Genomic DNA, 19,693 nt, shown 5'->3' on the forward strand with positions numbered 1-19,693 from the left:
CAGAAGGGGATAATATCATCTCTGTCCTCAAATATCTTACAGTCTCAAGAAAGAGATGACACATATACAGAAGATAAACCACCTGATGGGTACAGAGTGGACACAGTAAGAGATCCCTGGAGAGGAGACTTTAACGTGCTGAACTTTAAATGAGGAGTTGAATTTGGAAGAGCAGAGAGGAAGATGAGACATTCCAGGCACAGAATATTTTGAGCCAATGCAGAAAATTTACAATAAGGGAAATGTATGTCTGGCCCAGTGGGAAATTGGGTAAGACAGATGGAGTCTTTAGGAGATTAGACACCAACCAACGAGCTGCGAGGTTCTTCCAAACATCAGTGTAAGTGTATTTTTACATGAAAGAGGATGAACAAGATCACCTCTTGACTGGATGCTTCTATTTCTGTCTCCAGAGCTCAGAATTCTCGAGTTTCTGTCATGTTCTTTCCTTCCACTATTTTTCCTCTCTGACTTACCTCAAGGAGTTTTCAACTCAGGATGGTACTGATCCCTAGGGCATTTATAAATGTCTGTGGATTATTTGGAATCATAATTATGCTTAAGCAGTGCAAATGGCCTCTATGAGTGGAGGGTAAGGATGCAAAATGCCCTTCATTGCTCAAGGAAGAGGTGTCCTGACTAAACTGGCAATATCGCCCGTTTGAGTTGCACCTGCTGTGATAACAATGATGACGCTAACAAAACTATAGTAATAAGCTCACAGATCTACTAGTTCTATGACTGAGAGCTAAACTGGGTCCATCTAAGTCAAAATATTCTATTACACCATAGTGACAGGCTCTGTAAATGTTCATGGGAGACATGGCTGCCCTTCATTTCTGAGTAGACCACAGCCATGCCCAACTTCCTTGATCCTCTTCCTGCAACTTTCAGCATAACTTACCTTCATGGATGAACTGTAAGAGCCCTTTCTGAAAATAGGAAATCAAAGCACAGTGGATGGTGTCATCATGTCCTCTCCCAATGGTTCCAAAGCTCAGAGAGCCATCATGAACTTGTATTTCAAAGAAAAAATCATGGTTTACTGGCATGGTGCAACACAGAATGAATGTTCTCCTTCCAAGTCTGTTTTCCTACATCACCTATAGAAAATACTTAAAATGTGACCTGGGCACATTCACCATTGCTCCTCTCATAACAGCAAATGGGTCCTGACTCAAGGCTTGCTGAACTTGCCAAAGGGAAGAGGCAGAGAAAGAGAAAATGTTTCATGTTGTGTGCTAGGCTGAACAACCTGAAAGAGTTTCAAGGAAGTAGCCAAGATTAGTGTGAGGATTACACGGTCCCGAATGACCCACTCAGATTGGAGTAGGACCCTGGCTGTGTGGCTTGATTTTGTGGAGGAAAACAAGTTAGAATTAGCAATCCTTTAGGGCCCTAACCAAGCAAATTGGAACTCCAGGAAAGATCTCCATTCATCAATTCAGCAAATCCCACTGTGTATCTACTGTGAGCCAGGATGCCAGGATTTTTCTACATGCTGCAGTGCACTGAACAATCCTCCCTACATTTCCAGCAGCAACTGAAGTACTAAGCTAAATCTAAAGCTGAAGTACTAAGCTAAATCTAAAGCTGAAGTACTAAGCTAAATCTAAAGCTGAAGTACTAAGCTCCATCTAAAGCTGAAGTACTAAGCTCCATCTAAAGCTGAAGTACTAAGCTCAATCTAAAGCTGAAGTACTAAGCTCCATCTAAAGCTGAAGTACTAAGCTCCATCTAAAGCTGAAGTACTAAGCTCAATCTAAAGCTGAAGTACTAAGCTCAATCTAAAGCTGAAGTACTAAGCTCAATCTAAAGCTGAAGTCCTTTTGGAATCCTCCACAGATTGTGGTGGGCACAAAAATGGCTGATATTGAGGATACCAAATAGGGGACAGTAAGAATCACTCCACGGCCATCTGGCCAAGCTTGCCCGATGCTCCGGGCTGAAGGATGCTGGTGGGAGTAGGATAACCAACCATTCTGGTTTTCCAGAAACTGGTCTCCCGGCACAGGAACTTTTTGCTTGTCCAGGAAAATCCTAAACTGGGATGAATTGTTTGCGGTAGGCAAGAGACACCATCTTTTGTAGCTGGGAAGGACTGAAATAGGCAGAATTCAAAAGCCTGAGGCCAGCCTGGACTTTTTGCTTCACTCTACGTCTGATCTCCTTCCTGCTTGTTCCTAGTTTCCCCATGTTTCTTTCCATGACTCTGTTCCCCTATTTTAGGCCTTGAGCTTTCACAATATGCTGTTAATTTGATTTGTCCAATTAAAACCCTTGAGTCTCATTTGACCACTACTGCTAATCTACTCATTCCACTACTACCACTGACACCGACGTAACTACCATTCATTGAGCATCTAATACATGAAGGGCGGGAGCTTTGCACAGCTTAGCTAATCTAACCCTTATAACTGTTCTATACAAAATGGATTCCTATGGTAGAGATTAGAAATTGACTACCTGAAAGACTCACTTCTAGACAGACCTATTTGCAAGTAGAATAACCTCTGTTATCATCAGGCCTTGGGGTCCTGTAGTCCTGTCCCCCCAGGTCGTCCTCCAACTCCAAGCAAGAAAAAGGGGATTTTCATAGCACCATCCACATGTACACTTTTCCAATGACTCAGGATGCCCCTGGAAGCCAAGCCAGGCAAAGCCACCATATGGTGAAAGATTCTCTTCTAGACTAGCAATATTTACTTGTTTATAACCTTCAATATGAAAAACATCCTTGAGGCCTTTATAAGTGATTAAAAACCCTTACAGCAGGTTTCTAGAAATGCAACACTTTTCTGACACTTCAGACCTTGAGGAACCAAGTGGAGAATTCCTATTATCAACTACCCCTTTTACCAGGCATTAAATGTGACACAACACATCCAGTGCAGGGATTTCCTTCTTAAGAAGACCCTATAATAAACCTCTTCATTTATACTTGTATTTTTCCTTTAAAAAGAAGCTGGGAGGCATGGGGCAGAGTTGAGGCTGGACATCAGAAATTCTATGTCCCTCAGTCTTTCCAACAGTCCATCACAGATGAGGAAATGGAGGTGGAGAAAGGATAGGTTCCTTGAGCAAGGCCATAAAGCTAAGTAGTAAAGAACCTGGGATTTTGGTCCAGGTCTCTGGATCAAACTCATTGCTCTGTCTCTCCTCTTGAACTATTGACTCCTGCTCATAGAGGGGATACAGAAGTGAAGTTACCCACATATTTTCTTGTTCACATAAGGATACAGACCAACAATTATTAGAGATCTCAGTCTTAGAAACAAGAAAATATTTGGGGCTCATGCCTGGAATCCCAGAACTTTGGGAGGCCAAGGCAGGTGGATCACTTGAGGTCAGGAATTTGAGACCAACCTGGCCAACATGGTGAAACCCCATCTCTATAAAAAATACAAAAATTAGTTGGGCATGGTAGGGCACTCCTGTAATCCCAGCTACTCAGGAGGCTGAGGCAGGAGAATCGCTTGAACTCAGGAGGCAGAGGTTACAGTGAACGAGATCACACCACTGCACTCCAGCCTGGGTGACAAAGCGAGACTTCATCTCCAAAGAAAAGAAAGAAAGAAAGGGAGGGAGGGAGGGAGGGAAATATTCGGGTGTTTTCCAAAATGCTTAAGTTTCAACATCATTGCAATTTTTTCCTCCTAGAAGGCTCCAATAATATGCTTTTATATGACTTGGGGGAAATGTGTATTTTGAAAAATTTCAGAGTCCAAGGTGGGTGGATCACCTGAGGTCAGGGGTTCAAGACCAGCCTGGCTAACATAGCAAAACCCCATCTCTACTAAAATTCCAAAAAATAGCTGGGTGTGGTGGCAGGTGCGTATAATCCCAGCTACACAGGAGGCTGAGGCAGGAGAATTGCTAGAACCTGGAGGGGAGGTTGCAGTGAACCAAGATCATAACACTTCACTCCAGCCTGGGCAAAAGAGTGAAACTCTGTCTCCAAAAAAAAAAGGTTTCAAAGATGATTCTAATAAGACACCTCACATTTGCAGTTGAAAATCTACACACCAGACCCTCAAGCCTCCTAGGAGCAGGGATTCGGAACTGAAGCCCACAGATGAACATCTCAGAGAATGAACCCCCTGAGAATCATCCGGTATTCTGTGCACATACCATGTGCATTATTCCAGGAGCCAGCCCACAATTTCCATTAGATTCTGAAACCAGTTCCTACTCAAGGCAAGCTTAGAAACTACTCCTTTGGAGAAAATGAGTTCATTCCAAAGCAGTGGTGTGAATTCTATCCTCTCCAGCCTCAACAGGCCCTGGACACATGTAATTGTAAGCCATTATTCAGGCCACTCACTTAGCTTGCATTTAAGGGAATGATGTTTCCCCAACTTAATGTAATATTGCTATTGGCAAATAGATCACTCTCAGATTTATCAAGCCCGCCAACTTTTATATCCACCAAGGTAAAAGCATTTGTCAGATTTTGTCTTTTCATTCTCTTAACTGGCTTTAATAGATTTCTGCCTAGGATCAAAAGGTTGGCTGAACACTGGTCGTACATAAAGTTTTGTGGGTTAATTAAGATGATCATTAGCTGTTCATGCTCACTCTCAGCTTCGTGATTTGTAAGTAGAGACTTTGCTTCTATCAGACACAGTTGCTCTGCTGAGATCAACCTGTGTGGAATGTTCAAACAGACAAAAGCCCCTCGCCGGAAAGCTGGCCGGTTTCTGAGTACCTTCGTGGCACTTACCATCCAGATAGGGTGCTTTTTTCTCTGTCTGGCCCTGCTATGCCATTGAAGTAGGAAATTTATTTTATTTTAGAGACAAGGTGTTGCTTTGTTGCCCAGGCTGGAGTGCAGTGCTGTGATCATAGTTCGCTGCAGCCTTGAACTTCTGGGCTCAAGCGGTCCTCCTATCTCACTCTCCCTTGTAGCTGTGCCTACAGGTACATGCCACCACCATGCCTGGCTAGTCATTTTTAGTTATTTTATTTTATCTTTTTAGACACAGGTTGTGGCTATGCTGACCAGGCTGGTCTCAAACTCCTGGCCTCAAGCAATCCTCCCACCTCAGCTTCCCAAAGCGGTGGGATTACGCGGGTGAATTACCACATGTGGCCTGGAGTTTTTGTTTAAATATTGTGAGCAATCCTATCCCTACTTCAATCACTTTCTTACATTCTCTGCTGATGTCTTTTTCACCAGTGGTTAAAGCAATGCATCCACTGTTATCTCTGTCTTTCTGCAGAGTGAACAGTATTACATTCATGGATCCAAACACCTAGTAGGCACCTACTACATGCCAGGCAGATGGCTAGGCACTGAAGAATAAGACTGAGATGGGACATATGATCTAGGTGCTCATGAGCTCCTCACAGCCCCTTGGAAGAGGGACAGGGATCAGCACAGTAAGGTAAGAGCATAGGTGGGGCTGGGTTGCCTGCAGGAGAAGACATTGCATCTTGAAGAGATGAATGGGTGAATGGGAAGTGCTTGGAGAACAGGCAGATTCCAAGCAGAGGAAAGAGTATGCACTGGGTCAGAGAGCAGGCAACAGTAGGGCATGTTGTGGGCCAAGCCCATTACAGTGACTGAAAGAGATTGTCTGTGGAACATGCAGACATCACTATTTCTCTTTTAGAAATGCAAACAGTTTCAACGGGGTTAGTTGGTTTGCTCAGACGTAAAGCTGCTGTTATAAGCTAAATATTTATGTTCCCAACATCCCAAATCCATATGCTGAAGCCCTAACTCCCAATGTAATGGTATTGAGATAAGGTCATGAGGGTGGGACCCTCATGATGAGATCAGTGCCTTTATTAGAAGAGGAAGACAGATCAAAGGTGGTGACTCACACCTATAATCCCAGCCCTTTGGGTGGCCAAGACAGGCAGATCACTTGAGATCCAGAGTTTGAGACCAGCTTGGCCAACATGGCAAAACCTGGTCTCTACTAAAAATACAAAAATTAGCTGGACATGGTGGCACACACTTATAATCCCAGGTACTCAGGAGGCTGAAGCAGGAGAATCACCTGAACTTAAGAGGTGGAGGTTGCAGTGAGCCAAGGTCATGCCACTGCACTCCAGTCTGGGCAACAGAGCAAAACTTCATCTCAAAAATTAAAAAAAAAAAAAAAAAAAGAGGAAGACCGATTATGAGCATGCACCGAGGAAAGGCTCTGTGAGTACATAGCAAGGAGGAGGCTGTCTGCAGGCCAAGAGGCAGCCCTCACCGAGAACTTAATCTGCTGGCACCTTGATCTTGGACTTTTCAGCCTCTGGAACTGTAAGTAATAAATGTTTGTTGCTTAAGCCACCTGGACTGTGGCGTTCTATTACAGCAGCCCAAACTGACTAAGACAGTTGCTATCTCAGGAAGCTTTGAGAACGATGCCTGCAAACTCAAAGGACAAAGATCTCAGTGACCTGGATCCAGTGATATCTGGAGCCGAGCCATTTGGAGGCTTCCAAGGCAGGAGGTATGGGGAGGAAGAGGAGGAAAGGGCCTTCTGTTTGCTACCAGATGGCTACATGCCAGATACTCTCCCTGTGTTTTCTTATCTTAGAGATGAGGACACTGAGGCTCCAGAGATTAAGAATCTTGCCCAACTCTGCACAGTAATTTATTGGTGGCCTCTGCAGTCCCTGTTCCCTGATGATTTTATGTGCTGTAACTCTTTGCTGGCCAATCAAAATGCCACCCCTTTGGCTAACTGAGACTCTAGAAAGGTGGCCATCAGTTTGTTTTGTTTGCTTTTTGAAAACTACTGTTAGATACAAATATATAACCTGACAAAAATATTCACCAAGTACCTTTTATGTGTCAGAGGCTATACTGGGCACTTCATAAACAATATGTCTAAGTACGGCAATAGCCTAGCCAGCTACCTGTCACTGCTCTCATTTTACATTTGGACAGAATAGCTCAGGGAGGGTGCTGAACCTGCAAAGTCCCACAGTGTTAAACCCAGGGCTGAAACCTTGAAGGAAAAGTTTATGGAGACAAGAACTTGCTTTCTTCAAGTGACAAAAAACATGGAGAAAAAGTTAACGCAGAGAATCTCAGGCCCAATCTTCAAAAAAGCCTGACCAAACCAGAACAGTAGGCTTAGAATAATCAGGGAGATGTTTCTAAGATTCTACATTTAGTTATTTTTTTAAATAAAATATATGAAGGTGAGACATGCAACATGACAGCAGCTGATAGAATGGAGACTTACAAATGGTTGAAGGTCGGCCACATGTGATGGCTCATGCCTGTAATCCCAACACTTTGGGAGGCTGAGGCTGGTGGATCATAAGATCAAGAGATTGAGACCATCCTGGCTAACATGGTAAAACCCCATCTCTACTAAAAATACAAAAAGTAGCTGGGCATGGTGGCACGTGCCTGTAATCCCAGCTACTCAGGAGGCTGAGGCAGGAGAATTGCCTGAACCCAGGAGGCGGAGGTTGCAGTGAGCCGAGATCGCGCCATTGCACTCCAGCCTGGGTAACAAGAGCAAAACTCCGTCTCGAAAAAAAAAAAATACAAAAATTAGCTGGGCATGGTGACACACATCTGTGGTCCCTGCTACTCAGGAGGCTGAGGCAAAAGAATCACTTGAACCCGTGAGGCAGAGGTTGCATTGAATCAAGATCGGGCCACTGCACTCCAGCCTGGGTAACAAGAGTGAGACTCCGTGTCAAAAAATTTAAAAATTTTAAAAAAATAAATGGCTGAAGCTCTTAGGGGACCACAAGCTCAATGTAAACCAATAGCATGTTATGTTTGCCAACATGAATTTAGGCTGCATTAATAGAATTAGAGTAGCATTGGAAAGGCTGCTTGCTTTGGTGGTTTAATAATCCTGTATGCTGAAAAAGAGTGGAATGGAATAGGTGAATGTTCTCAAGTTTCCATGATGAAGGGATCCCCATCATTAGCTAGTTCCAGTTCTGACTCACTGGGAAGTGAAAGCAATGTCAGGCACATGCTGTTTGGAATGTAAAGAGAGGGTAATGTCAAAGAGAGCACATACATCCCAAAGTTGATCAATGAAACTGGCTCTTGAAACTAGATCCTGGAAACTGAGGTGCTGTTGGACCGCATATCCCTGTGCTCCCGGCAAACGCAGGCCTGTGGTCTTTGCAGAGATAAATTCAGGTTATAACCCAAGACAGATAGAGCCATGCCAATTGCAGAAAACCAGGAATGCTGTGCTGAGTACCCAGGACCCACAGACCATCTCGGATTTGAACAAAAACAGTGCTTTAAACATGTAAATCCGGTAGACTCTGGGTAGAAGTTGTAACATTTATAAACAAAGTAAACATAATACAATCAATATATGAGACTTTGCAAATACCCAAGGCTTCTCTCCTAAGGAAAACCATCAGCAGGTGAAAAAGAACATCTTGAGACATCCCTGGGGTGGATTAGCACTTACCTCTAAGTCATTCCCAAGAGCTTGAATTATCTTCTCCTACTCCTACGGGCCCATGGCAGTTGGCTTATTGTTGTTTCTCAAGTTCAGATGTAATTAGCATTTACTCTTTGCCTCTGCTGAAAGAGAACAATAAGAAAGCCTATTGTCATGTCCTCTGGGCGTGTGTTGGTACACACTTGCTGCAGGGGACTATGCTAGGCTTTGGGCCACGAGGATCTGTGAGAAATCCCCCTAGCCTCAAAGAGGCTTCCATCTGAAACCAAGTCAGACACACACCTAGAATACTTGGCCAGGTGTGGTGGCTCATGCCTGTAATCCCAGCACTTTTGGAGGCCATGGCAGGTGGATCACCAGAGGTTGGGAGTTCGAGATAAGCCTGGCTAACATGGTGAAACCCCAACTCTATTAAATATACAAAATTAGCTGGATGTGGTGGTGTGCACCTGTAGTCCCAGCTACTCAGGAGGCTGAGGCAGGAGAATCCCTTGAACCTGGGAGGCAGAGCAGCCTGGGTGTCAGAGTGAAACTCGGTCTCAAAAAACAAACAAACAACAACAAAACCCATTTGATTTGTGTAAATGTGCTGTTTAAATGCTGGCTCTTGATTTTCTGGAGTGATAATAGATAATGGAGGTGAAATGACTCTTTCTTGTTTATTTACTACATTTTCAACAAAATAAGTCAGCTTCTTTTAGAAAACCCAAGATGACCAACGAAAGAGAATGATGTGATATGAAGCTTAAACTAGACAGCATTTTACACCCCGAGTGCATTTCTTACAACTCCCCTGGCATTTGTTTTAGGACTGTTAATACACCTCAGCCCTTACAAAGCTTGGCGTGAGGATGAGGGGTGATGGGGGAAGAGGAGGAATTCCATAAGGATGCTCATTTAGGAGAACACCACCTCTCCAAGTGCCTGTACCGTATTGAGGGCTCATGGAGTTTAATTGCTCTGGTGAAAGACTCTTCAGCTTTTTACCTTTTGGTTACCTCCACATTTTTCAAGGATTTTTGCCTCCAATCAGCCTCCACTACATACCTTTGGCATTGTTGTGGATTTTTCTGGTTTTGTTGTTTTTACTATTTTGTTCATAATACTACCAATCATCTCAAGAATCCCAGTTCAGGCAAACTGCATAAGACCAGGGCCAAGACTCACATACACATATTTACACATTCACCAGGCAAAAATAAAAGAAGGTTGGTTTGTAAACAGCTGTCCTTTGTGTTTGTTTTTTTTTTTTGATACAGAGTCTTGCACTGCCACCCAGGCTAGAGTACCATAGTACGATCTGAGCTCACTGCAACTTCTGCCTCCCGAGTTCAAGTGATTCTCGTTTCTCAGCCTCCCAAGTAGCTGGGATTACAGCTGCGTGCCACCATGCCTGCCTAATTGTTTTGTGTTTTTAGTAGATATGGGGTTTCACCGTGTTAGCCAGGATGGTCTCAATCTCCTGACCTCGTGATCTGCCCGCCTCGGCCTCCCAAAGTACTGGGATTACAGGCATGAGCCACCAGACCTGGCCAATAGCTGTTACCTTTATGTGATGTGTTTTTATGTTACTTTATTTTCATTTTAATACTCTTCTGTATTTCTAAAGCTTCCAAACTGAATATTTTACTTTCCTAATTCAGAAGAATTATTTCTTAGTTTGAAATCAAATAAATAGCCATTTGCGGTATTCAGGGAGGCTTTGTACTTGCCACTGTGCCAGTTGTAGAAGCTGAAGTTATTTTTTCACAGATTTTTGGGGATATTTTTGAATAGTTTGAAGATGCTGAGACATGAAAATGGAGGATCTTTAGGTAGTCTTTTTTTTTCCCTAAACCAGTGTTTTTTGTTTTATTTTTAATTTTTTGTATTTTTAGTAGAGATGTGGTTTCACTACGTTGGTCAGGCTTGTCTCAAACTCCTGACCTCAGGTGATCCACCCACCTCTGCCTCCCAAAGTGCTGGGATTACAGGCATGAACCACTGCACCTGGCCTCTATACCAGTGTTTCTTAAGGTACAGGTCCTGGGCCAGCAATATCACCTAGAACTTACAAACATCTCCCCTCTACATACACACACACACACACACACACACACACACACACACACACAGAGTTTAAGAACCATGTATTCTAGGCTTCAAGAGTCCTGAGCAGGTCAAGACGCAGTGGCTCACACCTATCATCACAGCACTGTGGGAGGCTGGGTGGGCAGACTGCTTTAGGTCAGGAGTTTGAGACCAGCCTGGCCAACATGGGAAAACCCTGTCTCTACAAAAAAAAAAAAAAGAAGAAAACCTGCCCCAAATTAGCTGGGCATAGTGGTGCATGCCTGTAATCTCAGCTACTCAGGAGGCTGAAGTTGGAGAATTGCTTGTACCCAGGAGGAGGAGGTTGCAGTGAGCTGAGATTGTGCTACTGCACCACTCTAGTCTGGGTGACAGTGTGAGACTGTCTCAAAAAAAAAGTCCTGGGCAGGCTCTCCATGCTACAGGTGGCTTAATGATTCCAATTTTTCTCCCTTCCAACTGACACCCACCGTCAGCCTGTTCTGCAGGTCAGCAGAGGCTGGGGAAGCAGCCATTGCCTAAGTGCCTAAGTACATTCCTGCAGGTGTCTGTGAGGAGTAACAAGTTGCCTCATCTTAATCAGCCTTCAGTAGTTGTTTTCATTAGTCAAACTGCATCAATCAGCAAGCGAGTCCTGCAGCTGGAGAGCTCCAGGCACGAGGAGCAGTACTAAGGAACTTCCCTCGACTTTCCCTAAGCAGGGTCTCTCCCACCTCCCCTCACCCCTCCTCAGGGAGCCCAGCCGTGCAGGTGCGCTGTTCAGCATGAGGTGTGCCCCCTGCACAATGCCGGTGCTCAGCCACAGACAGGAGGGATGTTTTAGATGGGATGCAACCCAATGATCATCCCTGCTGAACCCCTCATTTAACAGGTGAGAATTTGAGGTCCAAAGAAGGCAAGAATAGGGCATGTCCAACCCTGGAACTCCAAATTTCCACTTCTCAATTCAGTTCCCTTTGCCTGACATCCTAATGTGACCTGAATGCTTTTATGAAATAAATACACATAGCAAAGAATCAATCACCATCTTGTTATTGCAACAGAGATGATGTCAGTATCTATCATCTATCGGTCACCATTTAAATCTGTACCATAGAGGACAGATTGCAAATTATACAAAATGGCCTTGCATGATGTTCTTTTCCAGGGCTGTTTTAAGGATCCCAGTCTGCCCTTTACTCAAATCGTAGCAATCAGAAACCATTTTGCCCGTGGTCTTTTCAGGCCCTGCCAACCCATGATTGAGGCGGTGGGAAGCACTGTGAAAGATGCCGGGCTCCCAGCAGTCCCTGACCTGCTGCTCACTCTCAATGTGACCTTGAACATGTTACTTAAAAAATCTGGCCTCAGTACACCTGTCTTGGAAACACAGGGGCTAGTTAATGAACTTCAACTCTCCTCCTATGGACAGTAAGGCACATTTCATTCCCACTTCCAATTTGCTGGCACGGGGCAAACAAAAGTGTCTCCTACAAGCCACCTGAGACAGACAGACACTCATCAGCATCCTCACTGCAAGCTTCTATGCAGTTTGTGGCACTTAGGAGTCAAGTCCTGACTACTGACTGCGTGGCCAGAAAACCAGCCTTAGCAGGCTCATCTGGCATTCCAGTGACATTTGGCTCTTACAGGAATTGTCCCAGATCCTCTGAATGGCTGTCTCGGATGTTATAAAATTGGAGATTAGAATACAGAACATTGACTCACCCCCTCTCCACCATGTGAACATTAGAGACTCTTTTGCCTTTTACAGCCCTGAGAAGAGCCAGTCCCCACTCAGGGCAGCTGGAGTCAGTCTTAAATTACCTAAAGATTCTGAGTGCTGGGCCTGGGCTCCATTTGTTTACAAAATAGGCACTTTCAAAGGCCCTTTACTAGGGACCGGCAATTCCCTGGTCCCCTGCTATAGGCTGATGCATAATGCATAAGATGCTGGGAAATGTGTATTCATGAGGGCGGCTTGGCTTTTGTCAAAAAGAACTGTGAAATATTATGATGGAACAATTTTCATTTCTGCCACATTGTTTTTATAGTGCATTCATGACTGGGGATTGAGGGCTTTTTGAGTTTTGTCTGGTGCAGATGTTGCAGTGCTGAGAGCTGCTTCAGACGTCTGTATTTTCCAACTTTGTTGCTGACAATTACATGAAGGTGGGGAGGGGGCTCTCACAGGGAGACAAAGGATATACGTCCTCAAGTGATCTTGCCAGAATTCATTCAGGAGAGAGGAATAAGAGAGAAGGGAAGGAAGAGAGAGAGGAAGGGAGAGAAGAGGAAGAAAGAAAGGAGGGAGGCAAAGGAGAGAAGAGAGGGAGAGAAGAAGGGAGGCGGAAACTAAGGGGCTTGGTGAAAACTCCTAAGTCCCCAGCCTTGTCTAGGGCTTCCATCCTTGTTTCTCAAGCACCGCTGCAAAGGTGCCATTATCTCCATTTTACATATGAGGAAACAGACCCAGCAAGGTTGAGCCGTTTGTCAGAAATCACACAGCCAGTGAATTGTGAAGTCTCCTTTTGATCCTCATCTATATGACCAACTTTACATTCTTCTATGACCCTAGGCTTCCAGGAGAATGGAGGCTGAGGAGAAACACTATTTGCAATCCATCTGAGAAATGGTTGTGAGACATAAGGGGGAGAGAGACAGAAGCTGCCACTGGGTCTCAGAAAATAAGAAAGATGCTGAGGAGCCCACAGCCAGAGACAAACTGGGAGCCAGTGTCACTGAACAGATGCCCAAGCCAGGAACACTCCCATAGCTTCCCCTGCCCGGTCTGTTGTGTATATGAAGGGACTTGCCTGAGCTTCCACAGCTCCTGCCTTTCTGCACTGCATTCTAACTCAGGCTTCTGGAGACAAGGCAAATTCCAGCCTTGTCTCATGGTGCCATGGGGCTGCCTCCTTGTCCCTGAGATTCTGGCCCCTCCTCAGCCAGGAGGCTATGCATCCTGGAAGGCAGGAATTGTGGCTTAATTTTCCCTGGATGCCCAAGGCTCACATAGCTTCAGGCAAGCTCACAGTGCAGGCTCCACACAGAGACAGTAGGCAGGCATATTTCTCCTAACAGAGAGGGCCAGGCTCCATGCAAACCCCAAGACAACAGGGCAGGAGAGTAATCTGTTCGGGGGAACAGTTAGGGAAGCTGAGCAAAGAAAGGGAGATGATACCCATGGCCTTGCCCCTGGGGAAAGGGATGGGTGAGAATAAAACAGGAGAGTCACATGGCACAGTGGCTCACACCTGTAATCCCAGCACTTTGGGATGCCGAGGCGGGCATATCACAAGGTCAAGAGATCGAGACCATCCCGGCCAACATGGTGAAACCCCATCTCTACTAAAAATACAAAAATTAGCTGGACATGGCGGTGCACGCCTGTAGTCCCAGCTACTCAGGAGGCTGAGCAGGAGAATCGCTTAAACCCAGGAGGCGGAGGTTGCAGTGAGCAGAGATCATGCCTCTACACTCCAGCCTGGGTGACAGAGCAAGACTCCATCTCAAAAAAAAAGACAGGAGACTTCTAAAGCCAGTACATGTTCACCGCATAGAATTCTAGAGAGAGGGCAAAGCAGAGAAGAAGAACCAGGACAGAAGGTGAGACAGACGCACAGGTGGGTCGCCTAACACAGGTGCGGCCAAGGCAGAGCCTCGAAGCCCTAGCAGTGGGAAGAAGAGACCAGGCTTTGGCTTGAAGGAGTTCAGGAAGATGAAGTCTCCAAGGCAGCTACTGAGGACCCACGGATCCTGCTTAATTTAAGATGGGAACAGCACAGGTGGGTTTGAAAGGCCGAAAAAGCAGCAGGCATACATGGAGGCAGTGTTTTGTCTCCAGAGAATTCGTCAGGCTGGGAGTTCATCATCTTCCAAATGCATTCAAGTCACTCTGTCTGCTTTTCCATGCCAAAGACTTCGTGGGCTGGGTGTGGGCTCACGCCTGTAATCCCAGTACTTTGGGAGATCAAGGAAGGTAGATCACCTGAAGTCAGGAGTTTGAGACCAACCTGGCCAATATGGTAAAACCCCCATATCTACTAAAAATACAAAACGTTAGCTGGGCATGGTAGTTCATGCCTGTAATCCTAGCTACTTGGGAGGCTGAGGCAGGAGAATTGCTTGAACCTGGGAGGTAGAGGTTGCAGTGACCCGAGAGTGTACCAGTGCACTTCAGCCTAGGCGATAGTGAGATTCTATCTTAAAAAGAAAGAAAGAAAGAAAATCTGTGCATAGAGGGATTAGCTGGGACTCCCAGTGGTCAGGCACTAGAGTCAGGGTGGTGAATCTCACTACAAATCAGGCCCCCACAAACTTCTCTGCTAGTTTCTAAAGCAGACCAAGCTCTTTCTCGCCTGAGGCCCTTTGCATTGGCTGTTCCCTGTGCCTGTCTTCTGCTCCACCTCCCTCCATGGTCATAGAGCTGGTAGTGTCTCACCCTTCAGATCTCAATTTTTCTGGCTGGGTCTCCCATCCTGTATTTCCCATCAGACTGCAAGGTTTGGATTTGCTGCTGCCGTCTGTCTCGAGCTGTGATATAAAGTACAGGATAGCAGGAGTCAGGTGTGACTGGTTCATCCTTCCATCCCCAGCCTTAAGCTTCATGCCTAGGACACAGACGGGACTCAGTAAATGTTTGAGAATGAAGGAACGCGTTCACAGTGTGATATGCAAGAGCATTAATAAGGCGTACCTAAAGGGATTAAAATCCAACAATGCAATTTGTTCTCACCCTGCATAGGGCGTTCCTGCCTGTTTGGATAAGCAAACCAAGCCAGAGGCAAGGAACAAAGCATTGGAAACAGAACAAAGCTCCCAGCAAGCGAGTCCAAGAGGTCCCTGTCCTTTGTACCCCTTGGCAGGAAGGCAGAGTCTTGTATAAAATTAGAACAAATGTTGTTTCAAACTCCACATTCCGAGGTACAAATTTTGCAACCATTAACCTCAGTTGCTCTATCTGTATAAAGGAGAGTGAAGCCACCTGCCATTAATATTGCCATGCATATTGAGTTAGAGCAGAGTTTCAACTGGGGGGCGGGTTTGCTCCTCAGAGGACTTTGGGCAATGTCTGAAGCCAGTTTTAGTTGTCAGGATTGGAAAGAGACTAGGGATGCTGTTAATCCCACTATGATAAACAAGACTGCCCCCCCCCCACAATGAATAATACTCAGCCCAAAATGTCAACAGTTGTGAGGTCCAGAAATACCAAGCTAGAGAATTGCAGTTGTAGAGGAAGCATCTCTAGCTCTCCCTTCTCCATAACCAGCTCCACCTGCAAGCAACTGTGAGAAGTCTGACATCCTCTTCTGAATACTTATTGAATTATCCTCTGCTAGGACTCAGCCCACCTGTGTGCCCCATCCAGCCTGACTGACTTCCAGTCATTAAGGTTCTTTTGCACATCAACATCTGCCGAGACACCTCCACCCATTCTCTCCACCATTAGTGGTCTTCCTCCTGTTGCCCTATGCATCTACAGCAGCACAAATGCCAGCCTGCCTGCAGCTGAGGCTTCCTCCTTCAACATTGCCCCTTCCTCAAGCCATCCCAATGCCTTGTCACAAAGCATTGCCTCCTAAAGAGACAACTTGATGGAAAAGCAGAGCTTCCCAGGCAGACAAATCCAGAGTCCTACTTATGCAGTTTCTTCCTAATTGTCTGATTTTTCTCATCTGAAAAATGGGCACAATGGAATCCATGTGACGGGATCTGCTAGAACATGTAAGGCACTGTACGTTATGTGTTGCATGCGGTAGGCAATAAAATGCTACATCTACACGTAGAGCTCCTCATAAGTTGAATGCAAACTCAAACTCCTCTTTGGCAGAGTAGGGTTAATTCCTTGAGAGCCAACCACACTGCCAGGTGGGACAGAAAGACATCAGCCTTCGAGGTGTATATTTAGAAGAGAACATGATATTCCAGGGATTTTTTGTTTCATCACTCTTCTTATGCAAAATTAAATGAGTTCTTCTTTCAGTAGTAGTAGTTTTACAGTGTGAATTCCTCAGCCCTTCTGATCTGATTATACCTCTTAAGTGTGGATCTACCACCTACCACTGTGATGCATGCCAGGCTACCTGTGGAAACCCGCATTGCCAGGCATTGCCTGGGTCTGCACTCTATCTATAGCTGCATGAGAACAGTGTGCATATGAGGGTAGGGAGAATCTATAATAACAACCAACTCAAGAAAATAAGCAGGCTAGCTCTTCATACTCCCAGTTGTAATATTGTGAGTACCCAGTGAATCTAGAAGCAGAGTGAAAAAGGGTCTCGGTGACTTAAAGGAGTTGGCAAGAAAGGGTTTACCTCCAGGCTATTGTGACTAGTCCTGCGGAGATAGGAGCACAGATTCAAGCCACTTGTGGCCTCTCACGGATTTCTTTATGTATAGTGTTAAGTTTGATGATGGAGAGTGGATGTATTAGTCTGTTTTCTCGTGGTTGATAAAGATATACCCAAGGCTGGATAATGAATGAAGGAGAGAGGTTTAATGAACTCACAGTTCAGCGTGGCTGGGGAGGCCTCACAATCATGAGAAGCAAAGACGCATCTCACATGGCAGCAGACAAGAGAGTGAGCACCGGCAGTGGAACGCCAGATTCTTATCAAACCACCAGATCTCGTGAGAACTCACTCATTATCACAAGAGCAGTATGGGGGAAACTGCCCCCATGATTTAATTATCTCCACCTGGTCCCACCCTTGACAGATGGGAATTATTACAATTCAAGGTAAGATTTAGGTGGCGACTCAGAGCCAAACCATATCAGTGGAGAGGGGCCAAATTCATGGTAAAACCTAATTCCCAATATGATGGTACTAGGAGGTGGGACCTTCAGGTAGTACTGTGTCATAAGAGTGGAGCCTTCGTGATGGGATTAGTGTCTATAAAAAGAGAGTTGTTTCTCTCTCTTCTCTCTCTGCCATGTGAGGACTCATCAAGAAGGGTCCTTCTACAAACAAGGAAGCAGGCATTTGCTAGGAACTGAGCCAGCTGGCACCTTGATCTTGGACTTCCCTGCCTTTAGAACTGTGATGAAGAAATGTTTGTTATTTATTGAGCCACCCAAGTCTATGGTGCTTTTCTTATGGCAGCCCAAACTGATTAAGACAGGGAATATGATAATCCATCGCTGAAGAAACTCAACTACCAGCACATGTTTTCAAACTGATTACATATGTCCTATTCTGTTACATCATTAGGTTTCAGAAGGTCTCAAGTCCCCCTGTCCCCCAAGAAACTCAGGAGAGGAGACCCTCAGAACATAAGTTTCCTTCCATCTCATCTCCATTAAGCCTTACTCCAGAACACATATGACCAAACAGAAGATGCTGCCAGAACTTACTCTAAAGAAAGTCTTGCTAATATGTGGAGCTGTCCAAAGATGGAGGACTGCCTCGGGAGGCAGCCAGGTTTCCATCTCTGGAAGCATTCAAGTAGAGGTGAGCTAGCAATTTAGTAGAAAAAGCAGACGGCTGTAGCCAAGATTTATCTCCAGACACAGGAACAGCGACTTAAGGAGCCAGCTGATAGGAGCTGAAAAATATTTTATTTCAGTGATTCAGAGTTTAACTACTTCTGAGAGGCTAGTCACAGCAAAGCCTGATCAGACTTAATACGTAAAACATAATCCAGAAACATGCAAACAATAACAGAACATTATCCCAAAGCTGATTGATACCAGGGACATCACAAGAGGCCGGGAGCACCAGAGACCAGGCTTCACTTGGCTCACTGCTCACATTCAGAGAACAGAAGAATTCCAAAAAGTGAGGTGGACCAGGTGCAGTGGCTCACGCCTATAATCCCAGTGCTTTGAGAGGCTGAGGCAGGCAGATCACGAGGTCAGGAATTCGAGACCAGCCTGGCCAACATAGTGAAACCTCCATCTCTACTAAAAATACAAAAAATTAGCCAGGCATGGTGGGGGGAGCCTGTAATCCCAGCTACTCAGGAGAGAACTGAGGCAGGAGAATTGCTTGAACCTAGGAGACAGAGGTTGCAGTGAGCTGAGACTGTGTCACTGCACTCCAGCCTGGGCAAGAGAACAAGACTGTCTCAAAAAAAAAAAAAAGGGAGCGGGGATAAACCCTTAACCTCTGAAGAGACATTTTTACCTCTGGACACCACTGCTATCCTTCCTGACCTCATCAATTCCCACTGTTTCACACATCACAGCACCAAGGCGTCCCTCTTTGAAACACTTACCATGGTTATCATCTTAGAATTATTCCCGTGGTCCTTCTGTGTTTGTCTCAGACATTAGACTGTAAACACTGTGCAGGCAGGTGCTGTATTCTTTGCTATAGTTATCACTGTTTTATTTTCTCACCTAAGCCTCCCAGCTCATCCCTTTGTGTTTGTCAAATGTGTGAACAAATGAATCAGCCCAAACACCACGTTGTTTGAAATAAACTGCAGCAAACCTCCCCCGCCAATCACTGCGGGTGTCATCATGAAAGTGTCCTCAGGCTTGAAAATCAAACGTGCGCCTCTCTTAGAGACCATTATCTCTTCCTGAAATTTAGCAGGTTAATGAAGGTGGCCAGTATTTATTCCACTTCTTGGGGCTATGGAATCTTTTCTTATCTGCAAATGACTTAAAAATATCGTTCAGACATCCTGAAGCATTTTAGAGGTTTTATTAGGTTTTCTCTTAAAGAGAAAATGAGCAAAATTGGTTTTGCCTGTATGGCTTTCAGCAACCACATGTGTATCCACAAAGTCTGAAACTGGAACTGTTGGGTGAATTTTAGAATAAATGTGACTGAAGAAGGTTAAACCCCACTTTGCGTTGGTGGCACGGTGTGTGGCAATTATTAATCCTTAATTATGTGGAAATCTAAAGATCTACGCCCTTTAATCAAGAGTCCAGTGGTTTCTAGTAAGTATGTGGTCTACAGTGATTATATTTGTTGGAGGAAAATCAGTAAATGGTGGTGCTCTGCACTCTGCTACTACTTATGGCCAACTCCATTTTCTCCAAACTTTGTGAGAATAAAAAAGTTCACAAAACAGTAGTTTATAAAATTAGGGCTTTTTTTTCTCCTTGGCCTAGGTTAAATTTTCCCTTTTTACAGTGAGCTTTAGCTAATAGCATCATTAACTTGGTTACACACCCATTTGGCAGGGAAACAGGTCGGCAGCACAGAGATAATGGTGCTAAAATGAAAAGAGTAGCAGAAAAGGAATTGTTCAAAGGTCCCCCAATGACTAAACAATTACTCTCTTTG

General features: G+C 45.0%; 1 protein-coding gene across 10 annotated transcripts in view; it reads right to left on the minus strand.

Annotated features, from left to right (window-relative positions):
* Positions 1-19,693, minus strand: part of LOC128930325 (uncharacterized) — a 117,684-nt gene that overhangs the window by 84,713 nt on the left and 13,278 nt on the right. For 8 of the 10 annotated variants that reach the window (XR_008478253.2, XR_013530476.1, XR_013530472.1 and 5 more), the window contains 2 exons: positions 14,893-15,061; positions 8,406-8,521 (listed from right to left, as the gene is read on the minus strand). Coding sequence is in view for 1 of the 10 variants with exons in the window: in XM_078358211.1 (XP_078214337.1) it covers positions 8,506-8,521; positions 14,893-14,984 (108 nt within the window). In the remaining 9 variants the exon portion in view is untranslated. The remainder of the gene's footprint in view (positions 1-8,405; positions 8,522-14,892; positions 15,062-19,693) is intronic. The other 2 variants (XR_013530477.1, XM_078358211.1) reach the window with 2 other exon arrangements.

Source organism: Callithrix jacchus, chromosome 20 (assembly GCF_049354715.1).
Source record: "Callithrix jacchus isolate 240 chromosome 20, calJac240_pri, whole genome shotgun sequence".
Lineage (NCBI taxonomy): Eukaryota > Metazoa > Chordata > Mammalia > Primates > Cebidae > Callithrix > Callithrix jacchus.